The 20685-nt window shown below is 47.6% G+C and overlaps 2 protein-coding genes and 1 long non-coding RNA gene across 3 annotated transcripts; 1 reads left to right on the forward strand and 2 right to left on the reverse strand.

Moving 5' to 3' along the window:
- Positions 1 to 1322: 1322 nt before the first annotated feature.
- LOC146259701 (uncharacterized) lies at positions 1323 to 9778 on the reverse strand. Its single transcript, XR_014729478.1, has 2 exons — positions 9478 to 9778; positions 1323 to 1741 (listed from the first exon to the last, which is right to left on the reverse strand). It is a non-coding gene; the product is annotated as an uncharacterized LOC146259701 (long non-coding RNA).
- Positions 2853 to 14952, forward strand: htra1b (HtrA serine peptidase 1b). Its single transcript, XM_084669559.1, has 9 exons — positions 2853 to 3489; positions 6562 to 6661; positions 6922 to 7126; positions 11802 to 11996; positions 12250 to 12282; positions 12904 to 13030; positions 13126 to 13183; positions 13289 to 13384; positions 14290 to 14952. The coding sequence occupies exons 1-9, from the start codon at positions 3030 to 3032 to the stop codon at positions 14456 to 14458; spliced, it is 1443 nt and encodes a 480-aa protein (XP_084525685.1). The 5' UTR covers positions 2853 to 3029; the 3' UTR covers positions 14459 to 14952.
- A 1987-nt stretch (positions 14953 to 16939) lies between these two features.
- c13h10orf88 (chromosome 13 C10orf88 homolog) lies at positions 16940 to 20640 on the reverse strand. The gene is given in 8 exon segments (XM_084670450.1): positions 16940 to 17588; positions 18084 to 18196; positions 18199 to 18308; positions 18495 to 18702; positions 19063 to 19296; positions 19389 to 19458; positions 19609 to 19806; positions 19983 to 20640. Coding segments are annotated over 8 exon segments (1332 nt in total). The 5' UTR covers positions 20150 to 20640; the 3' UTR covers positions 16940 to 17356.
- Between the last annotated feature and the right edge of the window lie 45 nt (positions 20641 to 20685).

Genomic DNA, 20685 nt, shown 5'->3' on the forward strand with positions numbered 1-20685 from the left:
ATTTTGTATTCTTGCCAACCAGTCATCTAATCACAAATGTATGGGTAAACAATGCCAAGTCTTTCATTACTGAAAAACACACTGAAACACTCAACCAAACAGCCCTGGCATGGTCCGCTTTCGATTCCATAATCGTAAATAAGTTAATTCCTCTCACTTGTATTGTTCACTTCCCGTCATAAAAGCATTTAAGCATTCCCAGATGAATTACTTGAAAAGTGAGCAATAAACCTTGCAAGATGTGATGCTAGTTTGACAACAATGTCACTTAGATAATTAATATCACATCTGAAACCCAACAACCTGTAAATAAATGTGTCCTAAAATGTATAATAGAGCACTGAAAATAAGCTCTCTTTTCCTGGTGCTGTGTCCTTCTGCAATAACCAGACACTGGCAAATCCTCTGAAAGTTCTGCAGTGTAAGCTCTGGGAAGAATAACTTAATCAATCTAATGGAGCTAAGAACTCTGCATCAATCTATAAGATAAATGAGAGAGGCTATCTCTGGGCCTGGCTAGCATCAATCTCCACTAGAACCGTTCAAAGTAAAGGACAGTATGTTTTCCCAGAGAGAGAGACACAAATAAGCAGTCTCATTTAGCATTTATAAGATAAAATCCTTGCCTTTTTGTGGGCACCATGGTTCTGGCCACATGGCAGGAGTACAGAGGTCTGAACCATCTCTCCCAAACCTGGGATTGATATATTGTTTTGTGTGGTGAGCATGTAATCTGAGACAATAGGTTTGGTCGTTGAATCACCACAGAGACCTTCCATGGTCTGTTGAGAGAAACTGAGAAACAAGCTGGACCTTGCAGGACCACACAACATAGCGAGCATCAGACAGAGCAGAAAACAGGATGTGCCCTGGGCAAGGCTGGAGCTACAGACAGGGTGGACGGTAGGGGTGTTCATGTGCTGTCTGGCACACATGGCAACTCATCTTGTGTGCTGATGGTCTTCTACTGACAATACTGTGTTATCTAATCCATGACTGCTGAAGCACTAATGAGCAGGAAAACACCACATGTTGGAGTCCATCTTTCTGGTGTTGATGAGGTAGCGCGGGACAAATTCTCATTACTTCTGAGGGCCATTTGAAGTGTGTGTGGATGTGTGTGTGTGTGTGTGTGTGCGTGTGTATGTGAGTGTTGTGTGTGTGACTCATACAAGCCGGGGATCAGTTCAGAAGGCATGGGGCTGGGCCCAGAGAGGTTCCGGGAAAGTAGAGCTCTGCGTTTGACTTCCCTCCAACACCCCTCACATCATTAACTGTGGTGATGAGATGTCCAGGGCCCCTTTAACACGCCTGCTGCTAGATGGACTGGCAGAACCAGCAGATACATGGTTTATTGACCAGGAGTGGATTCTTAGATCCACAGAAACATGATCTGAAACAATAACTCAGTACGTCAATATACTCATAGCTTTGGAGCTTTGCAGATGGAATAAAACAGGGCAAATCCACTCCCTGTTGTCTCTACACATCTGAAGTACAGTTTGGCTACCGGTCGTAAGAAGATGGGAAAGGAGAAAGAGAGAGAAAAATAGGGAGAGAGAGAAAGAGGGAGGGAGAGAAAGAGGGAGGGAGAGAAAGTGGAAGCAAGAGGAAGCAAGGTGGAGTGGAAGGGTGAAATAAGAAAAGAATGAGAACAATATTAGAGAAGTGGTGTAACCGTCCTGGTTGTCCGACTTGAGGTCATAGTTCTCCCTCCCTCAGGTCTCCTCAATCCCCATCTCTATGGCGACGAGGGTGGTAACAAAAACACAAAAACACAGAAAGAGAACGTGAGAAAGAGAGTCCCAGGGCACCAACGGAAATGAAGCATCAAGCCAGACCTCTTCAAAGGCAGCAAGGTCACTCTCTCGCATCTGTCTCAATGAAATAGCAGTTTGAAGCAATATTTAGACACTTTTCAAAATCTATCTCTTTTGAAAGCTAATTCATAAAAAAAAGGAACAAAGTAGGCAGGTGGTTGTTTGCCATGGTGGGGTTCCAGTCAGATGCCACAGTATGGATGAACCTTCCAGAACACTGACACATTCAGGCCCTCTCCCTCAGCAACCTGGCATAAGCCTGGAAGTCCCAGCTCTGGGCCTGTCAGAATTATCCAGAGTGCATCACTCTCATGCTAATCTAGAGCAGGCAAGTCAACTCCCGTTAGAGATGATTCCAGAATGAGATGTCTCCAATGTGGATGGGGTCTCAGGCCCCCTCACAGATTAACCAGATTAGACCAGATCATCTCGACAAGCGTTGTCTTCCAGACACACCACGGGTCAGATTCAAAAGATCTGGGTGGATTTGTACAGTACCTCTTGGTCATGAAAACAGTCCCCTCCACCAGGGAGTGACTGCTATACTGAGCAGACTGAGACCTGGCCAAACATCTGACCCAGCTGTTGACTAATGCAGGCGCATGCCAATTATTTTACGGAAAGATCGATGCTCAAACTGCATGCAAATGCCTGAAGCACAACTGAAGCTAGTCCAATAGCTTTGTTGAAGTTTGCACAACTGTCTTTGAAGCAAGTTGCAAGATCAATGCCAGGGAACAAAGTACAGTCGTACTTGATCATAACAATGATCGGATTGTACCTTTATAGTAATCATAATATTTTTTGACAAAAGTTTGGAATGGATAAACGGAGTGTGTGTGTGTGTGTGTGTGTGTGTGTGTGTGTGTGTGTGTGTCTGTGTGTGTGCGTGTCTGTTGTATTCTGACATTAATTTTGTTCTTTTGTGAGGGGTTGGGGTGGAAGGCATTTGTGCTTCTCCCCTCTGTAGACGTCATCCCAGTCAGCCAATCATCTGTCTTTTTTATACTGACTACAACGTGTCGGTTAGCTTTATAAACTTCTGCAACTCAAACATACCGCAACATATTCTGCCGTCTGGTTTGATAGATGAACTAAATTGACGCTAATTTTATAAGAGGCTGACCATTATTTTACATTTATTGATTTTTGTTGTCTTTAGATAAGTTAGTGTCGTTAATTTTAAGAAAAAACGAATTCTCAGCCATTATGTTTTGGTCCATTTTCTGCACAGGCATTCTTATAGCACCTTTGGTTTGCGAGGCAAGAATATCCAAGCGATATGTAATCGGATGTCCAGAGAAATGTGACAAGAGTTTTTGTCCACCGATCCCCGCTGAATGCCTGGCTGGGGACATCCTGGACCAGTGCGACTGCTGTCCGGTCTGTGCGTCCGGAGAGGGCGAGGCATGCGGCGGTACAGGGCGGCTAGGCGACCCGGAATGCGCTGACGGGATGGAGTGCATGGTAACAGACGGAGTTGAGCCTTCAGCAACTGTCCGCAGGCGGGGAAAGAGCGGCGTATGCAAGTGCAAAAGTTCGGAGCCAGTGTGCGGCAGTGACGGGGTGTCCTATCGTAACATTTGTGAGCTTAAGAGAGTGAGCAGCCGGGCACTGAAACTACAGCAACCTCCGGTCATCTTTATACAGAGAGGAACCTGTAGTAAAGGTATGTGGAAATATTGGGGTCTGACATCAGAGCGCCGTGGAAAGTGTGTGATATTTCACAATCGACTGTTGGTAATGAGGATAAAACCATCATTTGCTGTGAACTTTCTCTGCAGCCTTGGCCCAACATAAAATGTTAATGACGTCTGTGTCTGAGTGATAGAAGTGAATGAGACATGGTTGTGCATGTGCACCCGTTTGACCTTGAGACCGAGTGGAAGACTGAAGACTTTTAATGATGGAGCCCAGACATCAGTTTGAGGATTCTTCCCCCCTACCCCCTTCTCTTCCATAATGTTCTCTCTGTAATTAACCAACTGGCAGCCATCCACATGCTGATGGTTGGGTTTTCATTTGGAACTACACGAGCTGTAAACCTCAGCACCTCAGTCGGTGTCCCGTGCCCTTGTGTATCAACTGCTGCTTTTCATCCGAGATCACCCGCCATGTTGTGCTAAGAAGGTCAGAGCTTGTTGACTTGAAGCCAGGATGTTCTGGGTTCACTGCAGTATGCAGTGTGCTTGGGTCTGGATCTCATAAGCTTGTGTGATGCTTGGCTGAGAAATTGATGTGTTGAAGGGACATTCACAGTCACAAGCACTGAAAGTTAATACCAAACTGAATCGCATCATCTCCTCCTTAAAGCTTGATCTCTCCTCTCCAGCCAACTCCTCTCAGTGTTTTCGGCTGCATTTCATTACTGAAACGTAGCATCCTGTCCTTGTCATCTCCTTGGCAACTAATCAATGTCAAACAGTGGAAATGCAACCCTTAGGTACAACAGACGGTCATAGCTTTCCCCATTAGGTCAGATGATTAGTTTACATTCAGTTTGACCTCACTGGGGTTAAAATAGCTCCATATGCAACTAACTCAAACCAGACTGCTCTTCAATTATCAGAGGTTTCCTGCAAACCAAGCCAAGACAGGAAGTATCTCTCTCTCTCTTTCCCTTTCTAGCTCTGACACTCTCTTACACATACACACATTTAGGTAGAAGCCTTCTGTCAAAGGTATTACATGATCTTACTCACTATATTATGTCAACTCCATTTTGGAGTGAATTGTATAACAGGTTTGCATACAGATCTAGGTCAATTGGTTCATACTGATCCATTTTTAGATGTCATGAATGGACTTGTCCTGTACTGTATGAATGTGATTGACAGGTTTGGGTACAAGATCAACACAGTTCTTTCAGCAGGTCAATGCAGATAACAAATGAGTGGATGAAAATATCTGAATTGAAGCTGTTGGCGTTCCTGAAGAAATGTCTGCAAAGATCATGATGTTTACACATCCGGAAACTATCACATTTAGTCATGTCTCTGTCCATTGGGATTAAACCCTGGTTGAAGCCCACGCATCTACCATTAGACCAAGATACATCCCTGAGGTTCAAAGAGTTGGCTTACATGACTCAGGAAATGCCTCCACATCACATGACCATGGCCCCTCCTTACTGCTAAACTGTCGGTTTGAATGGCATGAGCCTGCCGTGTGAACGGTTGCCCAGTCAGACCGACACAAACATTATTCAGTGGATGGATATTTTCCTCTGCATTCTCCCTCTCTTTTTGCCTCCCTCCCTCTCTCATTCTCTCTCTCCTTCAAGCAGCAGGAGCTGGCATTTATAAACCAGGTTGAAAGTGCTTGCAGCTCAGTCAACATTAGTTTAGCGGTGGCATAGAAAAGTTGGGCAAAAACGTACACAAACACTACACACTCACACCAAAAGGCTCACTCTCAACACAGCTGTGCTGCCGGACAGCATAACACTCCCTTCACTGTACTACCAGGGACCGGGAAGACACAAACCCAAGAGTAGACAGGGAGAAAGAGTGTGTGAACAGTATGTGTGGGTCTGGAATGGTCTGGAAGATTAGCATCATGGATGAGAGAATACAGTAGGTCAGTCAACTGGCTGTCAGTCAAAGAGGAAGGCAGTAAATCAGCCAGGCAATCAGACAGACAGCCAACCAGACGGACAGTCAGCTGGTAAATTAGCTAGCCACCCAGTATCGGGTAACTAAAGGGGCAGGAATAGATAGGCTGGGTTTGTGTCCTAGATTCAACTGCAGGTCTGCTGCTTACTGGAAACCCACACTCTGATCTCGAAACTGGAAGGCTATGTAGCTGTCCTTTGTGTGTGTGTGTTCATGCATGCATTTGTGCGTACGTTTGTGTGTGCATGTTAGTGTGTGTGGGTGCATACTTGCGTGTGTTTCTAAGAAAAAACAATATGATGTTTTTAGGTGATGAGGTTTTAAGATTTGATGAAAGCAGAAGCAGTTACATGTTGAGTCAGGTGTGTAATTGAGCCATTCTTTGCATCCTCTGTCTGTCTGTCTGCAACTATGCCGTCCCCCCTCAGTCTGTCGCTAATTTGAACATAAAAGCCATCAAGTACAATTTATACTCTCAACTAAGAGAGATTTTGAGGCATGAACTTCCTTTGAGGAAGGAATTTCACCACAAAGGGAGTCCAAGATACACTCACAAATTGACCGACAGGGGTAGGGTCACATTTAGTAAATACAGATGTTTTGAGCATAACTGTTTTGAAACCAGAAGTTTACACAAGGTGAGTTACATAAGGATGCTTACAAAAGCTTGATCTTGCTGAGTCACATTCTCCTCTGTTAGTTCAGCCTGGAACACTAATACAGAAACAGCTGATACCCCAGTGTTATTACAGATAGACTGGTCTTATCGATGGCGGAGGCCCGGTGATCCCTCAGTCTGCTGCCTCTATCCCTGTTTACTGTGACATGGACACAGGATGTCCAACCTACTCTGGTTAGGTCCCGCTCAAAGTAGGGCTAACGCACTCTGTGGTGTCTATACATGAGACACCTGTCTTCAGAGATTCTTCCATGCTGTGGAGGCGTGTCTACAGCACCTTTATACGCTTCTTAACGCTGTGTCTGTGTGTCTTTGAGGCACACACTGGGGACGTAAAACTGGACGCCAGCGCTCCAAAAACCCCTCGCTTCCTAGCGCCTGTGCGTGTGTATGTGTGTGTGTTCATGTGTGCGTGCTGAGTTGTGTGTTTGTGTGATGTGCCCTCCAGGTCAGGAGAACCCAGACAGTCTGCGTCACAAATACAACTTCATAGCCGACGTGGTGGAGAAGATTGCGCCTGCTGTGGTTCATATTGAACTGTACCGCAAGTAAGACCCTCCATCTCCAGCCGGCAACCTGACATCTGTTCTGCATTGACAGGCTCTGGAATTCCCAGGATCATGTCTTTGATAGCTTGACAACAGCTGTGTTGATGTTACAACCATAACAAATGTAACAACAAAAAGAATGTTGTATGTTGATTGCTGATTGCACCACACACACACTTTTCCCCCTCTCCTTCCTGCTGTATGTCCCCATTTCTTCCTCCCCTCTCAACCCCGCTTTCTTCCTCCTCTCGTCCCCTCAGGATGGTTTTCACCAAGCGGGAGGTGGCTGTGGCGAGTGGTTCTGGGTTTGTGGTGTCGGAGGATGGCCTGATTGTGACCAATGCCCACGTGGTGGCCAACAAGCATCGAGTGAAGGTGGAGCTCAAGAGTGGCGCCAGCTACGACGCCAAGATCAAAGACGTGGATGAAAAGGCTGACATCGCTCTGATCAAGATCGACTTGCCGGTAAGAACGAAATCTTCTCCCGCTTACTTCACTCTCTTTCTCCCTCTATCAAATCCTCCCTGTCCCTCTCTCTTTCTCTCTATCTCTCTCTCTCTCTCACTTTCTCTCTCCTCTCTCTCTCTCTCTCTTCTCTCTCTCTCTCTCTCTCTCTCTCTCTCTCTCTCTCTCTCTCTCTCTCTCTCTCTCTCTCTCTCTCTCTCTCTCTCTCTCTCCCTCTCTTTCCCTCTACTCGCCCTAAACCAATCCCCCCCTATCCCCTCACAGAGGAAGACAAAAGATAAACACCATTTGTCTGTCTCAGATCATCTTTTCTGCGCCAACACACACTTCATCCATTTATTTACGAACAGAAAATTCCCATGTGAAAGAAAAAACTGTTTCATAACGTTCACAGGGCAGCAGGTTTAATTTTAGTTTGGTGGGGCAGCCTAAGCAGGATGCCTTGGCCCCTACCATGATGGCCAGTGGAATTTGATACAGTGTGTGACTTCAGTTCAAAAGCACCACATTCTATGGCCATGTAAAGAAGGTTTCATCTTTCTTTTCCTCGGCAGTCTAGTGGGTTATAAACAGGGTTCAGACATGCTTGTATTGGCAGCTTTCCTTTTCCTTCCCCCTCTTCCTCCCAGGCTCCCCCTCCCTTTCCCTGCCTCTTTCTCTCCATTCCTCCCCTCTTTCCTCACCTCTCTTCATTCCTGTCCCTCTACCCCCCTGCCTCACCCTGTCTTGATAACTCAGTCAACTGAGGTTTGGATGTTTGAGTGTTGGGGAGGAGAAAGCTGTTCTGTCTGTGGACCAGTTTCAGACTGCGTCTTTGTTTGGTATGGATCTGAAGGCTTGTGTGTGTGTTTGCATGCCAATGTGAGTGTGTTGGTGCCTAACTATAGCAGGGTAGCAGGTCGGTGCATGTGCCAGTGTGATACCTGGTACCAGGACTGTGCTTCATGTACTACAGCGTAGACAGACGTGTCTCAGGCATGTATATGCTTGTGCCCACCGGCCACCCTAACTACTGTTTCAATGGTGTCAGATGATGAGTCTGAACAGGTCCCTGGTTTCCATCTGGTTTCCCCCTGCTCAGAGTACATACAGCTACTATACAACATGGATCATTCAGAGACATGATTGGTCAGACCTGTACTCATCCTGTCGGGTTATTGGATGCTGCTGCTTTTTCTTAGAAGTGAAAGGCTGGTTCTAGGTGCTCATGACCTGTCATCCCCTAGCCAATCACTGCTGCCAAGGCCTCAGAGTCTCTTCCACCAAGTGAATTCCATTAGACCTGTGGCCTGTCTCCAGGAAGTCACAAACAGCTTAGGTCATCTTCCCTCTTTTAGCAGACCACTCCAAGAGTCAACTGAAGCAGAACAGTAGAGTAACAAGCTCTGCAGTCCAGTTGTCAACATGTTGGTCTAACACGAGGAGAAGGCATGGATACCGCACCCTGCAAACAATTCAACCTGCTGTACAACAGCTGGGGTGACACATGAAATACATCAATTTAGAGCATTGTATTCTAGTTCACCAGCACCACAGTCTCTTTTCCTTTTTTGGCAGAGAAGTGAACATGCAGTGTACATGTTCAGGGTTGAATATGTTTCAAAGGGAATTCCTCTGGACTTAAATCACTTTTGAAAGCTGTGTTCCGGTTGTTGACACAGGACTGCGATGGTTAATTATACTGACGGCTTTGTCTTTGAAAGCCTTTAGTTGTGGTTGCCAGGTTTGATGTGGTTGAAGGTGTGATTAGCTGCAGCATGTTATTGTTTTGTCGGTTAACAACAGTTTGCACAAAATGCAGAGCTGGGGTGCAGTGTTTGCCCTGTCATCATATACAAATTGAGGTGTTATTGTGCAACAGTTTTCTTAAATTTCTTAAATTTTATTTTCATATGCTTTCTTGTACCTCCAGTATGGATAAGACATAAGGATAAAAGTCCATTCTTATCATGTAAATGTTATCATGCTCTGTTTACCCCAAAGAATAGCCTCATTTGTTGTTTACATTGTGTACATGCCTATAGACAAAGGAACTTCCCAGAACCTCTCATTAACTTCATGGTGGAGCAGCTGTCCTATAGAAGGTGGGAGGGGGTGGGGTGTTACACCAGCTGAAGGCCAGGATCTGGCCTCTACTGGGATGTCAACAACTAACGAAAGATTTCTCTTCACTCACAATGAATCCAAACTTCTTCTGGGTAAACATGGGTTATGTAAACAGCAGTTATGTAAACATCTTTTAAGCAAACAACCATTAAATGAACAACAATTAGAACAACAACTGGTAGATAAGCAGGGTGTTCCTGCTCCTTTAGCTTGATAAAAATGTAAGTTGCATGCCTAATCCTCACCTCAGTGGGGAGTAGGAGAGGAGAGGAGAAGAGCAGGCCTGTGGGTGAGCTCTGCATACCTGTGGTTTGAAGTACACTGTCCAGGACGCCCATCAAACAAAAGATCCCACAGCAAAGACAGACGGAGAGAGAGAGAGAGGGGAGGAAGAAAGTGGAGGGAGAGGTGGAATAAGTGAGCAAGAAAGTTGGCATCGGGATCACTCGTTTTTGAAGAGTCCTGCATTCCTGCCAACGTTCAGTCTGGTCTTGTCCATCTCGCGTGAGTCACTCTCTCTTTCCTCCCCGTCTCCTTCCTTCTATCTCTGCCCCTCATCGCTCTTTCCCCTGATGTGTGTGGTAAGATCCAGAAGTAGGTCACAGTCTAACCTCTGTTACTCAACAGTAGATTGATAACACATGTCACTCAGCAGCAGGGGGAGACAAGTGTGTGTGTGTGTGTGTCTGTATGTCACCATGTAGACCTCACGCTAGCTAACCATTTTCAGGACCCAGACTCAGGGGTGTGGAACGTTGTTGAGAGACATCAACCTGAGGTTCCTCAGAGAGAGGTCCATTTAGCTGCTCCCAAGCCTCGGGAGTGGAAAGGTTACTGAGACAATGCAGGACTAAGTAGACACAGACACAAGTTCAATGTCATTTCTTCCAACCCAGGGCTTTTGTTATGTGTTTATCTGGGTTCATTTTGTTAAGTAACTGTTTGGCTGCTCCAGATAGGCATCATGGTTCCCCAGCAAGTGTGTCTGGTGTTGCTTAGTTACGTCAGAAGGTTTGCAGCGTTCCAACGGTCAGACAGTGTGTTCTGAGAAGGAGCAGCCTAACCCAGGCCTGGGTGACAGGCGAGGTCCTGGTTCCAGTCTAACCTGGAAGACAGGACAGACACAGGAAGTGATGTTTTTGTGTCTGTCAGAGGATGACTTACTGGGCTACTTTCTGATACGAGACAACCGATAGCAGGGGGTTCTCTTCAGTGTCATGGGAGAAAAGGCAATCCAAATCTGGGTTTGATTGGCTAATATTTTTTACGTGTGTGAGTGTGTGTATGTGTGAGCCTATGAATGCTAACAGCGCAGAACAGAAGGAAACAGTTCATCTTCAGATATCTCTCCTCACCCCTAACCTGTCAAAGGAGAGAGCCAAGGACAACAGACATGCAGCAGTTGCAGTTCTCCACGCTGACAAAGATAACCCATTTTTATAACCCTATTCCAAAGTGGAGAGAGAGCAGCCTTACTTGGAAACCTCCCTTTCAGTCATCCTTGGTCGTCAAATGATGAAGACACTGCAAAGTTTATCCAGTTTGTCTAGTGCTGACTGGACTGGGCGAGTGGATGATTAAAGATCATTGACAATGATCGTTGACAATTCCACTTCCTCCCTCTGTAGACTGAAGACAGTACTGGACTCTTATGGTATCTTGATAGAAAAGTTTTTGTGTGCATGTGCGTGCGTGCATGTTTGTGAGTGTGTGTGTGTGTGTGTGTGTGTGAGGCTTTAGCTGTTCCAGCACCCAGGGTTGAAACTCTGCAGACCTGCATGTGTAGTCCTTACTGACTGCTGTCCAGACACAAATACAAACACAAACATGGTCTAATGCCACACACATGCACACACAGACACACACACACACACACAACAGGTGTCTCGTTAATCACACTAATAGCAGCAGCCTTGACAAGTGACTCCCTTCCTTTAGACGGCTCCTGTGTCTGTCATACCACACGCAAACACACACACACACACACACACACACACACATGAACACACAAATACACTCTGGCAGACCATATCTGAGGAGGTAGATGTTGACTAGAATGTGAATAAGAAGGAAGAAGTTGACTAGATGGTATCTAGAGCAGGCCACATCCGCTGTGGAGACTGACTGGATCCCACAGGAAACTCACATCTCAGTCTGCTAGGATGGTTTTTCGAGGTGTGTGTGTGTGTCTGTATGAGAGTCAGAGTGTGTATCTAGCCAAGGTGAAATCAATCAGTGTGTGACAGACAGGCATCTGGTCCCTGTGACCTGCCTGGGAGCAGACTGCCTGTCCAGCTGGAGGAGTCCTCAACTCTGGGGGGCTGGTGGGGGACGGGGTGTGTGTGTGTGTGGGGGGGGGGGGGGGGGGTTGCTATTCCTGTACCAGGTCTGGATTTCTACTGGAAGGATTCTCCCTAGACTCTGTAAAGCCTACACTGTATCTCAGTAGAACCCGACCCCTCAACCTGTCTGTCTGCCTGTCTTACTCTCTCCCTCCCCCCTTGTACTCTTTGTCTCTGCGTGTCTGTCTGTGGCCTTCCACAACTGACCTCTCTCTCTCCTGTCTCAGATGAAGCTGCCTGTGCTGCTCCTGGGCCGCTCAGCTGACCTGCGTCCCGGGGAGTTTGTGGTGGCCATCGGCAGCCCCTTCTCCCTCCAGAACACGGTTACCACGGGGATCGTTAGCACCACCCAGAGGGGGGGCAAGGAGCTGGGACTCCGCAACTCTGACATGGACTACATCCAGACTGATGCCATCATTAATGTGAGTCTTATAGAGGAACCAGGCACACACACACAGTTACTTTTTGGGACGATGCTATCACATTAAACACCCCCATGGCCCTGGTCTATATGGGGGTAGCTGATGCGGCGCGATGCAGCTGTGATCTCTATCAGCACAGAGCTCTTACTGTGGCAGACAGACTGGGGCTTGTTGTCTGTCACACACAAACAGGAAGTGTAGATCATGTGTGTGATGAACCCTCTAACCTCTCCCTGTGCTTGTTCATTTACAGTACGGCAACTCTGGAGGACCCTTGGTCAACCTGGTAAGGAAGGAGTCCTCATGTTCAAACACCTCACACACTAGCTATTGGCATGTGTTAAGACCAGGATGCCATTGACTGTCATCTATCAGTGATGGGTTTTATGAAAACATGCTCATAGAGACATGCGTAGATGTAGGGGTGTTGGATTGCAAGCATCATGGCAGAGACACAAACGTGCTCTCTGTTTGGCTGGGTAGAAAGAGGTGTTGTTTTTCTTGTAGCTGTCCAATCAGATCAGTGTATGTGTTTAAGACCAGGGTTGGTCCTTACTCTCTGGGTGGATGAACTATGTTTCACTGGATTCATTCAGACAAGTATGACTCTCAGGAGAGAAGGCGTTTTAGGTTAAGGACGTGTTGCGATAATGCATGAGGGTCTCACATACCAGATAAGACTGCATGAGGCCTTAGGTAATGCTTGGCAAACTGTCAAGCCTCGCAGCTGAGAACAATTTGTTTTCATTAGGTTAAGAGATTGAAAACACATGCTAACTGAGAAAATATGAGTTCATTAGATTTAATTTGGAGATGTGGGATTTATAACGTGTTTATGGCGTTTTAGGAGACTTGAGGAGCCAGGTTTGAAGGGGAGCACTAACAAGGATTTGTGTGTGTCCTGCAGGATGGTGAGGTGATAGGCATTAACACCCTCAAGGTAACAGCAGGCATCTCCTTTGCCATTCCTTCAGACAAGATCCGCCAGTTCATGGCAGAGTCTCACGACAGACAGGCTAAAGGCACAGCCTCAGGTGGGTTTTGTTGTGTGTTTGTGTGTGTGTGTGTGTGTGTGTGTGTGTGTTACTACTCACAATCCTGATGTTCACGTGTTCATCTTCCCTTATAGGAAAAGCTGCCCCCAAAAAGAAATACATTGGAGTCAGAATGATGAGCTTAACATCAGCGTAAGACATCGCCTCACCAGTGAGGTTTAACACATACACAGATGTCGCCCTGTCAGTAAACAAACACATCACTAACCACTATCCTCCTGGTTGCCTCTTGCGCAGACTCGCCAAGGAGCTGAAGGAGAGACAGAAGGACTTCCCTGATGTCACGTCGGGGGCGTACGTCATCGAGGTCATCCCCAAAACCCCTGCCGAGGCGTGAGTATCTCAGCAGGCTGACTCTAGTCTGTACCACCGTGTGTACCTGGAGCTGACCTTCCTCCAAAGTCAGGCTGACTCTAGTCTGTACCACCGTGTGTACCTGGAGCTGACCTTCCTCCAGAGTCAGGCTGCACACCCTGGGCCTCAGGCCCTGCTCTGCACGTCTGCACCATCTGTTCCCTGGTCCCCCTAGGAAGCCTGTCTTTGTCCGTTCAGACCAGCCTAAACAGAGCTGGAGCATCTCTTGTGTGGGAAGTGGCCAGGCACCCTCTGTGTCTGCAGTCAGAGAGGCGGGAAACAGGAAAGAGGAGATAGATAGGAAACGCCCACCTGACATCTCTGTTCCTCTCATGGTTCTTTGTCCTCTGCTCTGAGAGAGACACAGGCCCGTTGGCTTGTCATGCCCGCGTAAACAGCGCGGTGGAACAGTCGCTCGGTTTCCCAGGATGCCCTGTGTTTCTGGAGTGTGTTTGTGGCCACATGAAAGAATGCCTGCTGACAGGGCAGTCTCCCACACTCCAGACACAAATGGGAGCTCTCTGTGTGCTGGTTTCCTGGGAAGCTCAAGACAAGTGGAGCAAAAAGCAGATTTCAAAATGGGGATTTTAGTTCCCGAGTTGTTTGTGGCGTGGGAATGGAATTTTATCTCGGATGCACTGAAAGGAACTCTAAGATCGCATGGTCAATAATCACTGACAGTAGCTAGTGCAGCCATAATGTTTTCGTAGTTCTACAGGTGTTGTTTACTATAAGCTCTGTTGCACTGCTTCTTTGACACATTTGTATTTAAATGACTGTGTTCACTTTTTATGAAGCCTTTTTTAACAAGGTGATTTCTGTACTGCATCTATGAAGAACGGTAGAATACACATAACAGTGTCCTCTCTCCTTATTCCGTTTAGGGGTGGTCTGAAGGAGAGTGATGTCATCATCAGCATCAACAGCCAGCCAGTCTCCTCAGCCAGTGATGTCAGTGCCGCCATCAGGAAGGATGAGTCTCTGAAGATGGTGGTGCGGCGAGGGAACGAGGACATCATCCTCACCATCGTCCCCGAGGCCATCGACCCTTGACCTCCTACCAACCCCGAGCTGAGTCTCAGTGTTTCTCAGCCAATCAAGGACTTTCAACAAAAAAATATATATTTTCCAGCTGGGTGTGTGTCTGGAGCCACTCCCACTTTAGAAGCTGTAACTAGTTTGTCTCCTACTTCCTGAAAACACACCATTCTACGGTGGCCTGAGAGGCCCATAACTTACCTCTGGGATCTGACATCCTTTTAGGGAATGACATGCCATATTTTAGTCCACTCCACTATTCTTGTTTATTATTTTACGTTCAACCTTGTCTTAAAGACTCTTCTTCTATCGTCAGTGAAACTGACACATCTGTTGTGCTCTGTCCGGTCTCAGATCAAACCACCTCAGTCTGTTTACAGAGAAATGGTTGTTGGAAGTAACCGTAGTACAGTTTCATAGTTGTTGTTTTGTTGATACTGTGTTTTTTTATCCTTCAATTTATGTTTTTGACGACAATTTCACAAAAGGAATAAAGGATTTGGAAGTGTTCTGGTCCCTATTGTCCTAGTTACACTGTCACAGAGTTATAGGGTCTAGTCAAGACTATAAGTGCTGGCCACTGAACTATTACTAGTTCTGCTTTCACAACAAAGTCCCATTGTGACACATCTCCACTGACAGAATAGGCATGCTCCCTGGCTGGGTGACTGGCTTTCAGGTCACATGTCCTTGTGAAGTCTGATGAGATTCCTGGGACCTGTTTCTACAGTGCCACAGTGTAGTCATGATCTAGCACTAGATCATAGTACTATGTACTGCATACACTCGATCTAGAAGGTTGTGAGTAGTGCCAGCCGGCACTTTAGATCATGTCTTTGTCTGCAATGTTGAGGAGATGAATGCCGCTCAAGGGTCTTACTCCAAGGTTTATGTGTCGCCCTCTCATGGTAGCCAACAAACACTACACCTCGTCTTTTACTCTTTACAGGCCTGGCAGCGGTCGTGACCACCAGTCATCAAACTTTAATGAGAATGTTACAGCCAGCTGAGGACCAGTGAAGGAACTTTAATATGAAAACACTGGACCCTATCCTGCAGAATCCTTGTCAGGTTCACAAACAGGACCGTGAGTGACCATGGGTGACCAGGGAGGGAGAGAGGGGGAGGGAGGGGGAGGGGGTGCAGAGGAAGAGCAGACAGCCTAGACAGACAGAGTGGGCAAAACGTCTGTGTGGGTGAGAGAGAGGGACAGTGAGAAGGAATGGGGAGGGGAGCAGTTCCATTTCATGACTGTTTTCCCTCAGCTATGTTCTCTTGAGTGACCTAGCAGGGAGCGACATGACGTGTCGTACGAAGCTGAAGGCAACCATGCATGAGGTGATGTGTTGGCCTATAGGCAGAGGGAGCGGCTTGTTATGCAAGCCACTGGTTGACAGAGAGGGAGGCTGGAACTTGTCCCCCTGCTGCTATATGGTCCTGGAGCACCAAGTCTAACTGGACCAGGGGGACTGATGTCATTTGTAACATTTGCTTCAAATGTCCTTGATTCCGGACTTTATCGTCAAAGTAGCGGTAATGTGTCTGTTCCGTGACAGGCCAACGAGATGTTCAACTGCAGGACATGGCTTCATCACCACGTACTTCCAGAACATGAGCCCATCAGACGAGAGGGCCAGACGTTGATGCTGTTGTTCTGTCAGTGGGCCCTGAGGCAATATGGGACCATCTGATCAGGAGTCCTCTACAGACAGATGTCACTGACATTCTCTTTCAGGACAGACACTATCGCCGCTGTTCCATTGAAGCAAACCGTTTATTAGTGTTCAACTAATATTGTGGCTGTGATACTGTGGATGTGTGAAAACATCCAGTCTCACAGCTGAACACTGTCTTTTTGTTACTTCCCCCCTACAATCACACAGAAAGTCTTCACAAACACCCACCCTCATGGTGACCGGCTGACCTCTTCAAAGCTCAGTAAAGTTCCATAAGGACAACCCAACGTCCACACTGATCCGACTTGACTCGTCCCTTTGTCCATTTCCCAAAGCTGACTCATCCGCCATGCAGCTCTGGGGCATCATCCAGGCAGGCAGGCTGACTGGCAGTGAGTCTGAGTTATTAAGCAGGGCTGTTGACACAGTTGTGACCATTTCCTCTCCTCAGTGGCCCAGTCCAGGTTCTGCTCCAGAGCTGCAGCTGTGTCCTCATTCTGTTTCTGTGTGTACACAACACCATGGGCCAGTCACACCCAATTTACATAAAATGTTTAAAATAAAGATACATTAAAGGGATCGTTGACCCCCAAAACATTACAATCTGATCGAACTGACTTACCTCGTCGAACTTGGGAGTTTGTGAACTTTGTTTTCCAGCCCACAGCAGTAGAGACAGGCAGTAGGTTTCCATCCACCTGATGTGGAAATACTGTATAACTGAAACATCTGTCCTGGTACATGAGGCATAAACATGGTCTCACTGTGGTGACTCAGCAGAAAGCCAACGCAATCCAATAGAAAACAGACACACAGGGTCTAGTATATAAATATATTTAATATTCACTCTGGTTCATACAGTTCATAATCAGTACAACATTGTTCATACAGTTCTCAGAAACCGTCTGTGATGGTAGAGAGTAAGTAAGAGGTTTAACTCAATCACACAAACAGACAGGCAGGCAGACAATAATATTATGTTACAAACATGTACAGTAAGTGGTAAAACTAAAGTTATGACCAGATCAGTTGGAATAGTGCAAGGAATCAAGGACTGGGTCAGTATCTGGGTTGGAGCCAATGAGTCTGGATTCAGTGCAGAGGATAAGGCAGGAGCAGGGGGTTGGAGACGGGGAAGGGGCTAGGGACAAGGCTGGGGCTGGGGATAGGGCTGGGGACAAGGCTGGAGCTGGGGGCTCATGTCAGTGCAGGATCCAGGCTTTGACATGAGGATCTGTTATGTTCCATTCAGGGTCTGGGGCGGGTGGGTGTGGTCAGGGGGGGCTACAGAGCTGGTCTTGGCGGGCTGGCTCAGGGTGACCAGGGGCAGGGCCTGCAGCAGGGCCTTCTGCAGTCTGACCTCCAGGGCGTCCAGGCGCTGGTCCATGTGCTCCTTCAGCCTCCTCTCCATCTGCTCCAGGCGAAGCTCCAGCACCTCCTCAAGCCCTCTGCAGCAGCCCTGCTCCACACTGGGGGAGAGGGAAGGAGGGGGTGGAAGTGATGGAGGGAGAGACGCAGGCAGGAGAGAAGGAGAAAGAGAGACAGAGCAAAAGAAAGGAAAACACCAAGCATGCATGAATACACAAATCCATGCCACACAAAACACTTACAGTACTTTAGAGCTATAACTCACGGCTTGTACAGTCACTGCTAGACAGACAGCCTCAAACACAAACACCACCAAACCACAACACATCCGCAACAAAGCCAACAAAAGGCCCCGACTGGTAGACACCCGCCTATTCAGCAAAACAGCTGCCTCCCACCCACTCAGACATGCCAGTCACTCAAACCCATCTGGACTTCATATCCCAGACTGCTTCCCACCCCTACACACCACACAGGACAGTTACACGGCGGTCAAGACATTAACACGGCAGTTTGTATTCACACGTTGGTTTTATGGGCCTGTGCCGTTTACAGGCCTCCTGCCTGGCCAGCCTCCTGCCTGGCCGCCCACTCACCGCGGCCCGTTAGCTCTCCTCTCCTCCTGCTTGGCGGCGGTGGCGTCCTCAAGGCGTAGCTGCGTGACCTGGCCACACACGCTCTGCAGCATGGGGAGGAGGTCAGGGCTGAGGGGGCTGAGGCTGCTCCCCGTCCCTGACCTGGCGAGCCACTCAGGAAGGGTGACATCATGTCTGCCAGCCTGGCCTGGTTGGCTAGGCTGATGGAGGGGGTGGTGCCAGCGCCTGTGGACGGTTTCTGGGTCAGTGACTGTAGTCTGCAGATGAGGGCTCTCATTGGCTAAACAGACACACTTTATCTTATAATTGTATGTTGATTAGACTGATGGTAAGATTCACAAAATGTGAGGTTATGGTTGGTCAAATTATTTTCTTGACTACTGGAGGAACAGCAATGAAAATGTTTCTTACCTCCGTCCTGGAGAGCAAGACCAGGGGCGTCTCCTCCTGAAAGGGCTTCGTTCTGGGTCGGTGGGACTGGGTCTATTGGTCCTGTGGTGCCTGGAGGCTGGGCCATGGTGCCTGGTACTCCAGGGAATCTGGTTCCTCTAGCCAGGGCAGAGAGAGCCCCACTGCCCATGAGGAGAGGCAGGAAGCCCCCAAGCACATCTGTTTGGTTCTGGGCGGATGACAACAGTCAGCAGTCACGTGTTGAGTTGAGGAAAATGTCCATTGTTTAGTGAAGAACAAAAGAGCTGTGTTAACATACAATGAAGGGATTGTTTCCTCCCTGTCAGCTTGAAACTGACGGAATGCAGAAATTCAAATTCTACCCACACTTATCAAACAAAAAGTATTTGGAAAAAGCCTGCTTCTTTGCAATGAGCAGTACCCAGACTGGCTGACAGATTAACAACAGACATGACTGATTAAGGGATGGGTATAGCTCAGCGATGGAGCGTTGAACTCAGATCTAGAGGTCAAAGGTCCAAATATACCTCTGTAAGTCGCTTTGGATAAGTGTCTGAAATGTGGTCACCTTCTGCTGGATCTGTACCATGTCCATGAGGCTCTGAGCCCCAGGTGAGAGGCTGGTACCCATGTCCTGGACCATGGACTGGACACGCTCCATGTCGATGCTCCGACCCAAACCCAGGCCCAGGTCTGGTCTAGGCCCCAGGCAGGGGACAGAAGTATCTGTGGGCTCCAGAGGTCGCAGTCCCAGCACCACCCTCATCACAGCCACACTGGTCCGCCCACCTAGGGACAGCAGCTGAGGAAACACAGTCAGACAGAGACAGGGTATCCAGTGACTATTAGGGAGACAGCGATTTGATTTCAATCACAGAATTCCGCCGAACCTACCTTGACGTCACATGCTCTGGATGGACAGTCCAGTGCCATGTGTTTCCTGTAGAAGGGCCCCCGTTCTGCACTAGCAAACATCAAACACAGGCCAAATGTGAGTCTGGAGAAACTGTCACGCATCTATCTCACTCTCCACGAGCACTGATGCTCATGTTATTATGTAGCCCTGGCATGAATGGGGAGCCAACCATAAGCGTCCCTCTATCTGTCCAGCTACCTGTGCTCCTCTGTGCTGGCCTCTCTCTCCCCGCGGCAGGTGCCACAGTAGTCCCCTGACTGGGAGTACACCTCCACAGTGCGAGCCTCACTGACTACCAGGAGGCTGGAGATGACAGCAGGACACTGAGGGGGACACTGCAGGGTGATGACACATGGAGAGCCCTCTTCCACCTGCTCCAGCAGAACTGGGGCACAGCTGAGGGGAGGGCGGGAGAAGAGGCACACACATTAGGCTTGTAAATGACTTTGTTGTGACATGAACACAACTAGCTCGCAGAACATCCTTCCAACAGCATAGACGGTGGTCTAATCGTTGTCACTACACACATTTGAAAGTAATGTGATTATTTGAGCAAAACCACACCCTCTTACCCTTTTGGTGTTTCTCTGTCAGCCTGGCTGAGGTCAGTGTTGCCGTTTAAGTGAACAGGCAGAAGAATATCTGCCAGCTGATGGTCCTGGGAAGTACAAGTCCATGATGTGTGTCCCAAAACTGGTCGGTTTTCGACCGCATTAGAAAACATGTCGGTGTTGGACATGATGTCACTTCTTGCCCTGAACCAGCGACACGCTCGGACGGTAGCCAAATAAATCACTGACGAAAACAATCGTATAATTCTTTATTTGCAATATACCAAAATAGAAACGTAACTAGATAGTTATATCGCCTTAGAGTCGGGCTTTTCAGTGACTGATAAGCCATACGACTGTTTTAACTGATGACTGATTCAATAATATAAAAGAACTGGTAGAGGCAGCCTACTACCTAATAACGTCTAGCTAGCTTGTAGCTAGCTAACATTTCCAATAGCACAAACATAGCGAGGCAAAACGGCTACGTTAGCCACTTATCTTCAGGTCTTCCGGTAGTCGTCAGTCATTAAAATAATATTCATAATTGTTCTATGAATAGCTGGCTTATTAAAGCAGATGAAAGTTCAATTCATACTCAACACATGATCTAGGTCGCTGTGGGACTTGTTTAGACAATTCGTCAATTCGCCGCGACAGTACAGGATAAAGACCAGACCGAAGGGAGCGGTCCGTTTGTCGCCTGAACTAAATGTTGTCATCA

This window comes from Hypomesus nipponensis, chromosome 13 (assembly GCF_054491055.1).
Source record: "Hypomesus nipponensis isolate SF chromosome 13, ASM5449105v1, whole genome shotgun sequence".
Taxonomy (NCBI): domain Eukaryota; kingdom Metazoa; phylum Chordata; class Actinopteri; order Osmeriformes; family Osmeridae; genus Hypomesus; species Hypomesus nipponensis.

Coding starts and splice junctions, on each gene's coding strand:
- htra1b (XM_084669559.1), top strand. CDS start 3,030: ATGTTTTGGTCCATTTTCTGCACAGGCATTCTTATAGCACCTTTGGTT. Junction 6,662..6,921: donor CATATTGAACTGTACCGCAA/GTAAGACCCTCC, acceptor TCGTCCCCTCAG/GATGGTTTTCACCAAGCGGG. Junction 13,184..13,288: donor ATGATGAGCTTAACATCAGC/GTAAGACATCGC, acceptor CCTCTTGCGCAG/ACTCGCCAAGGAGCTGAAGG.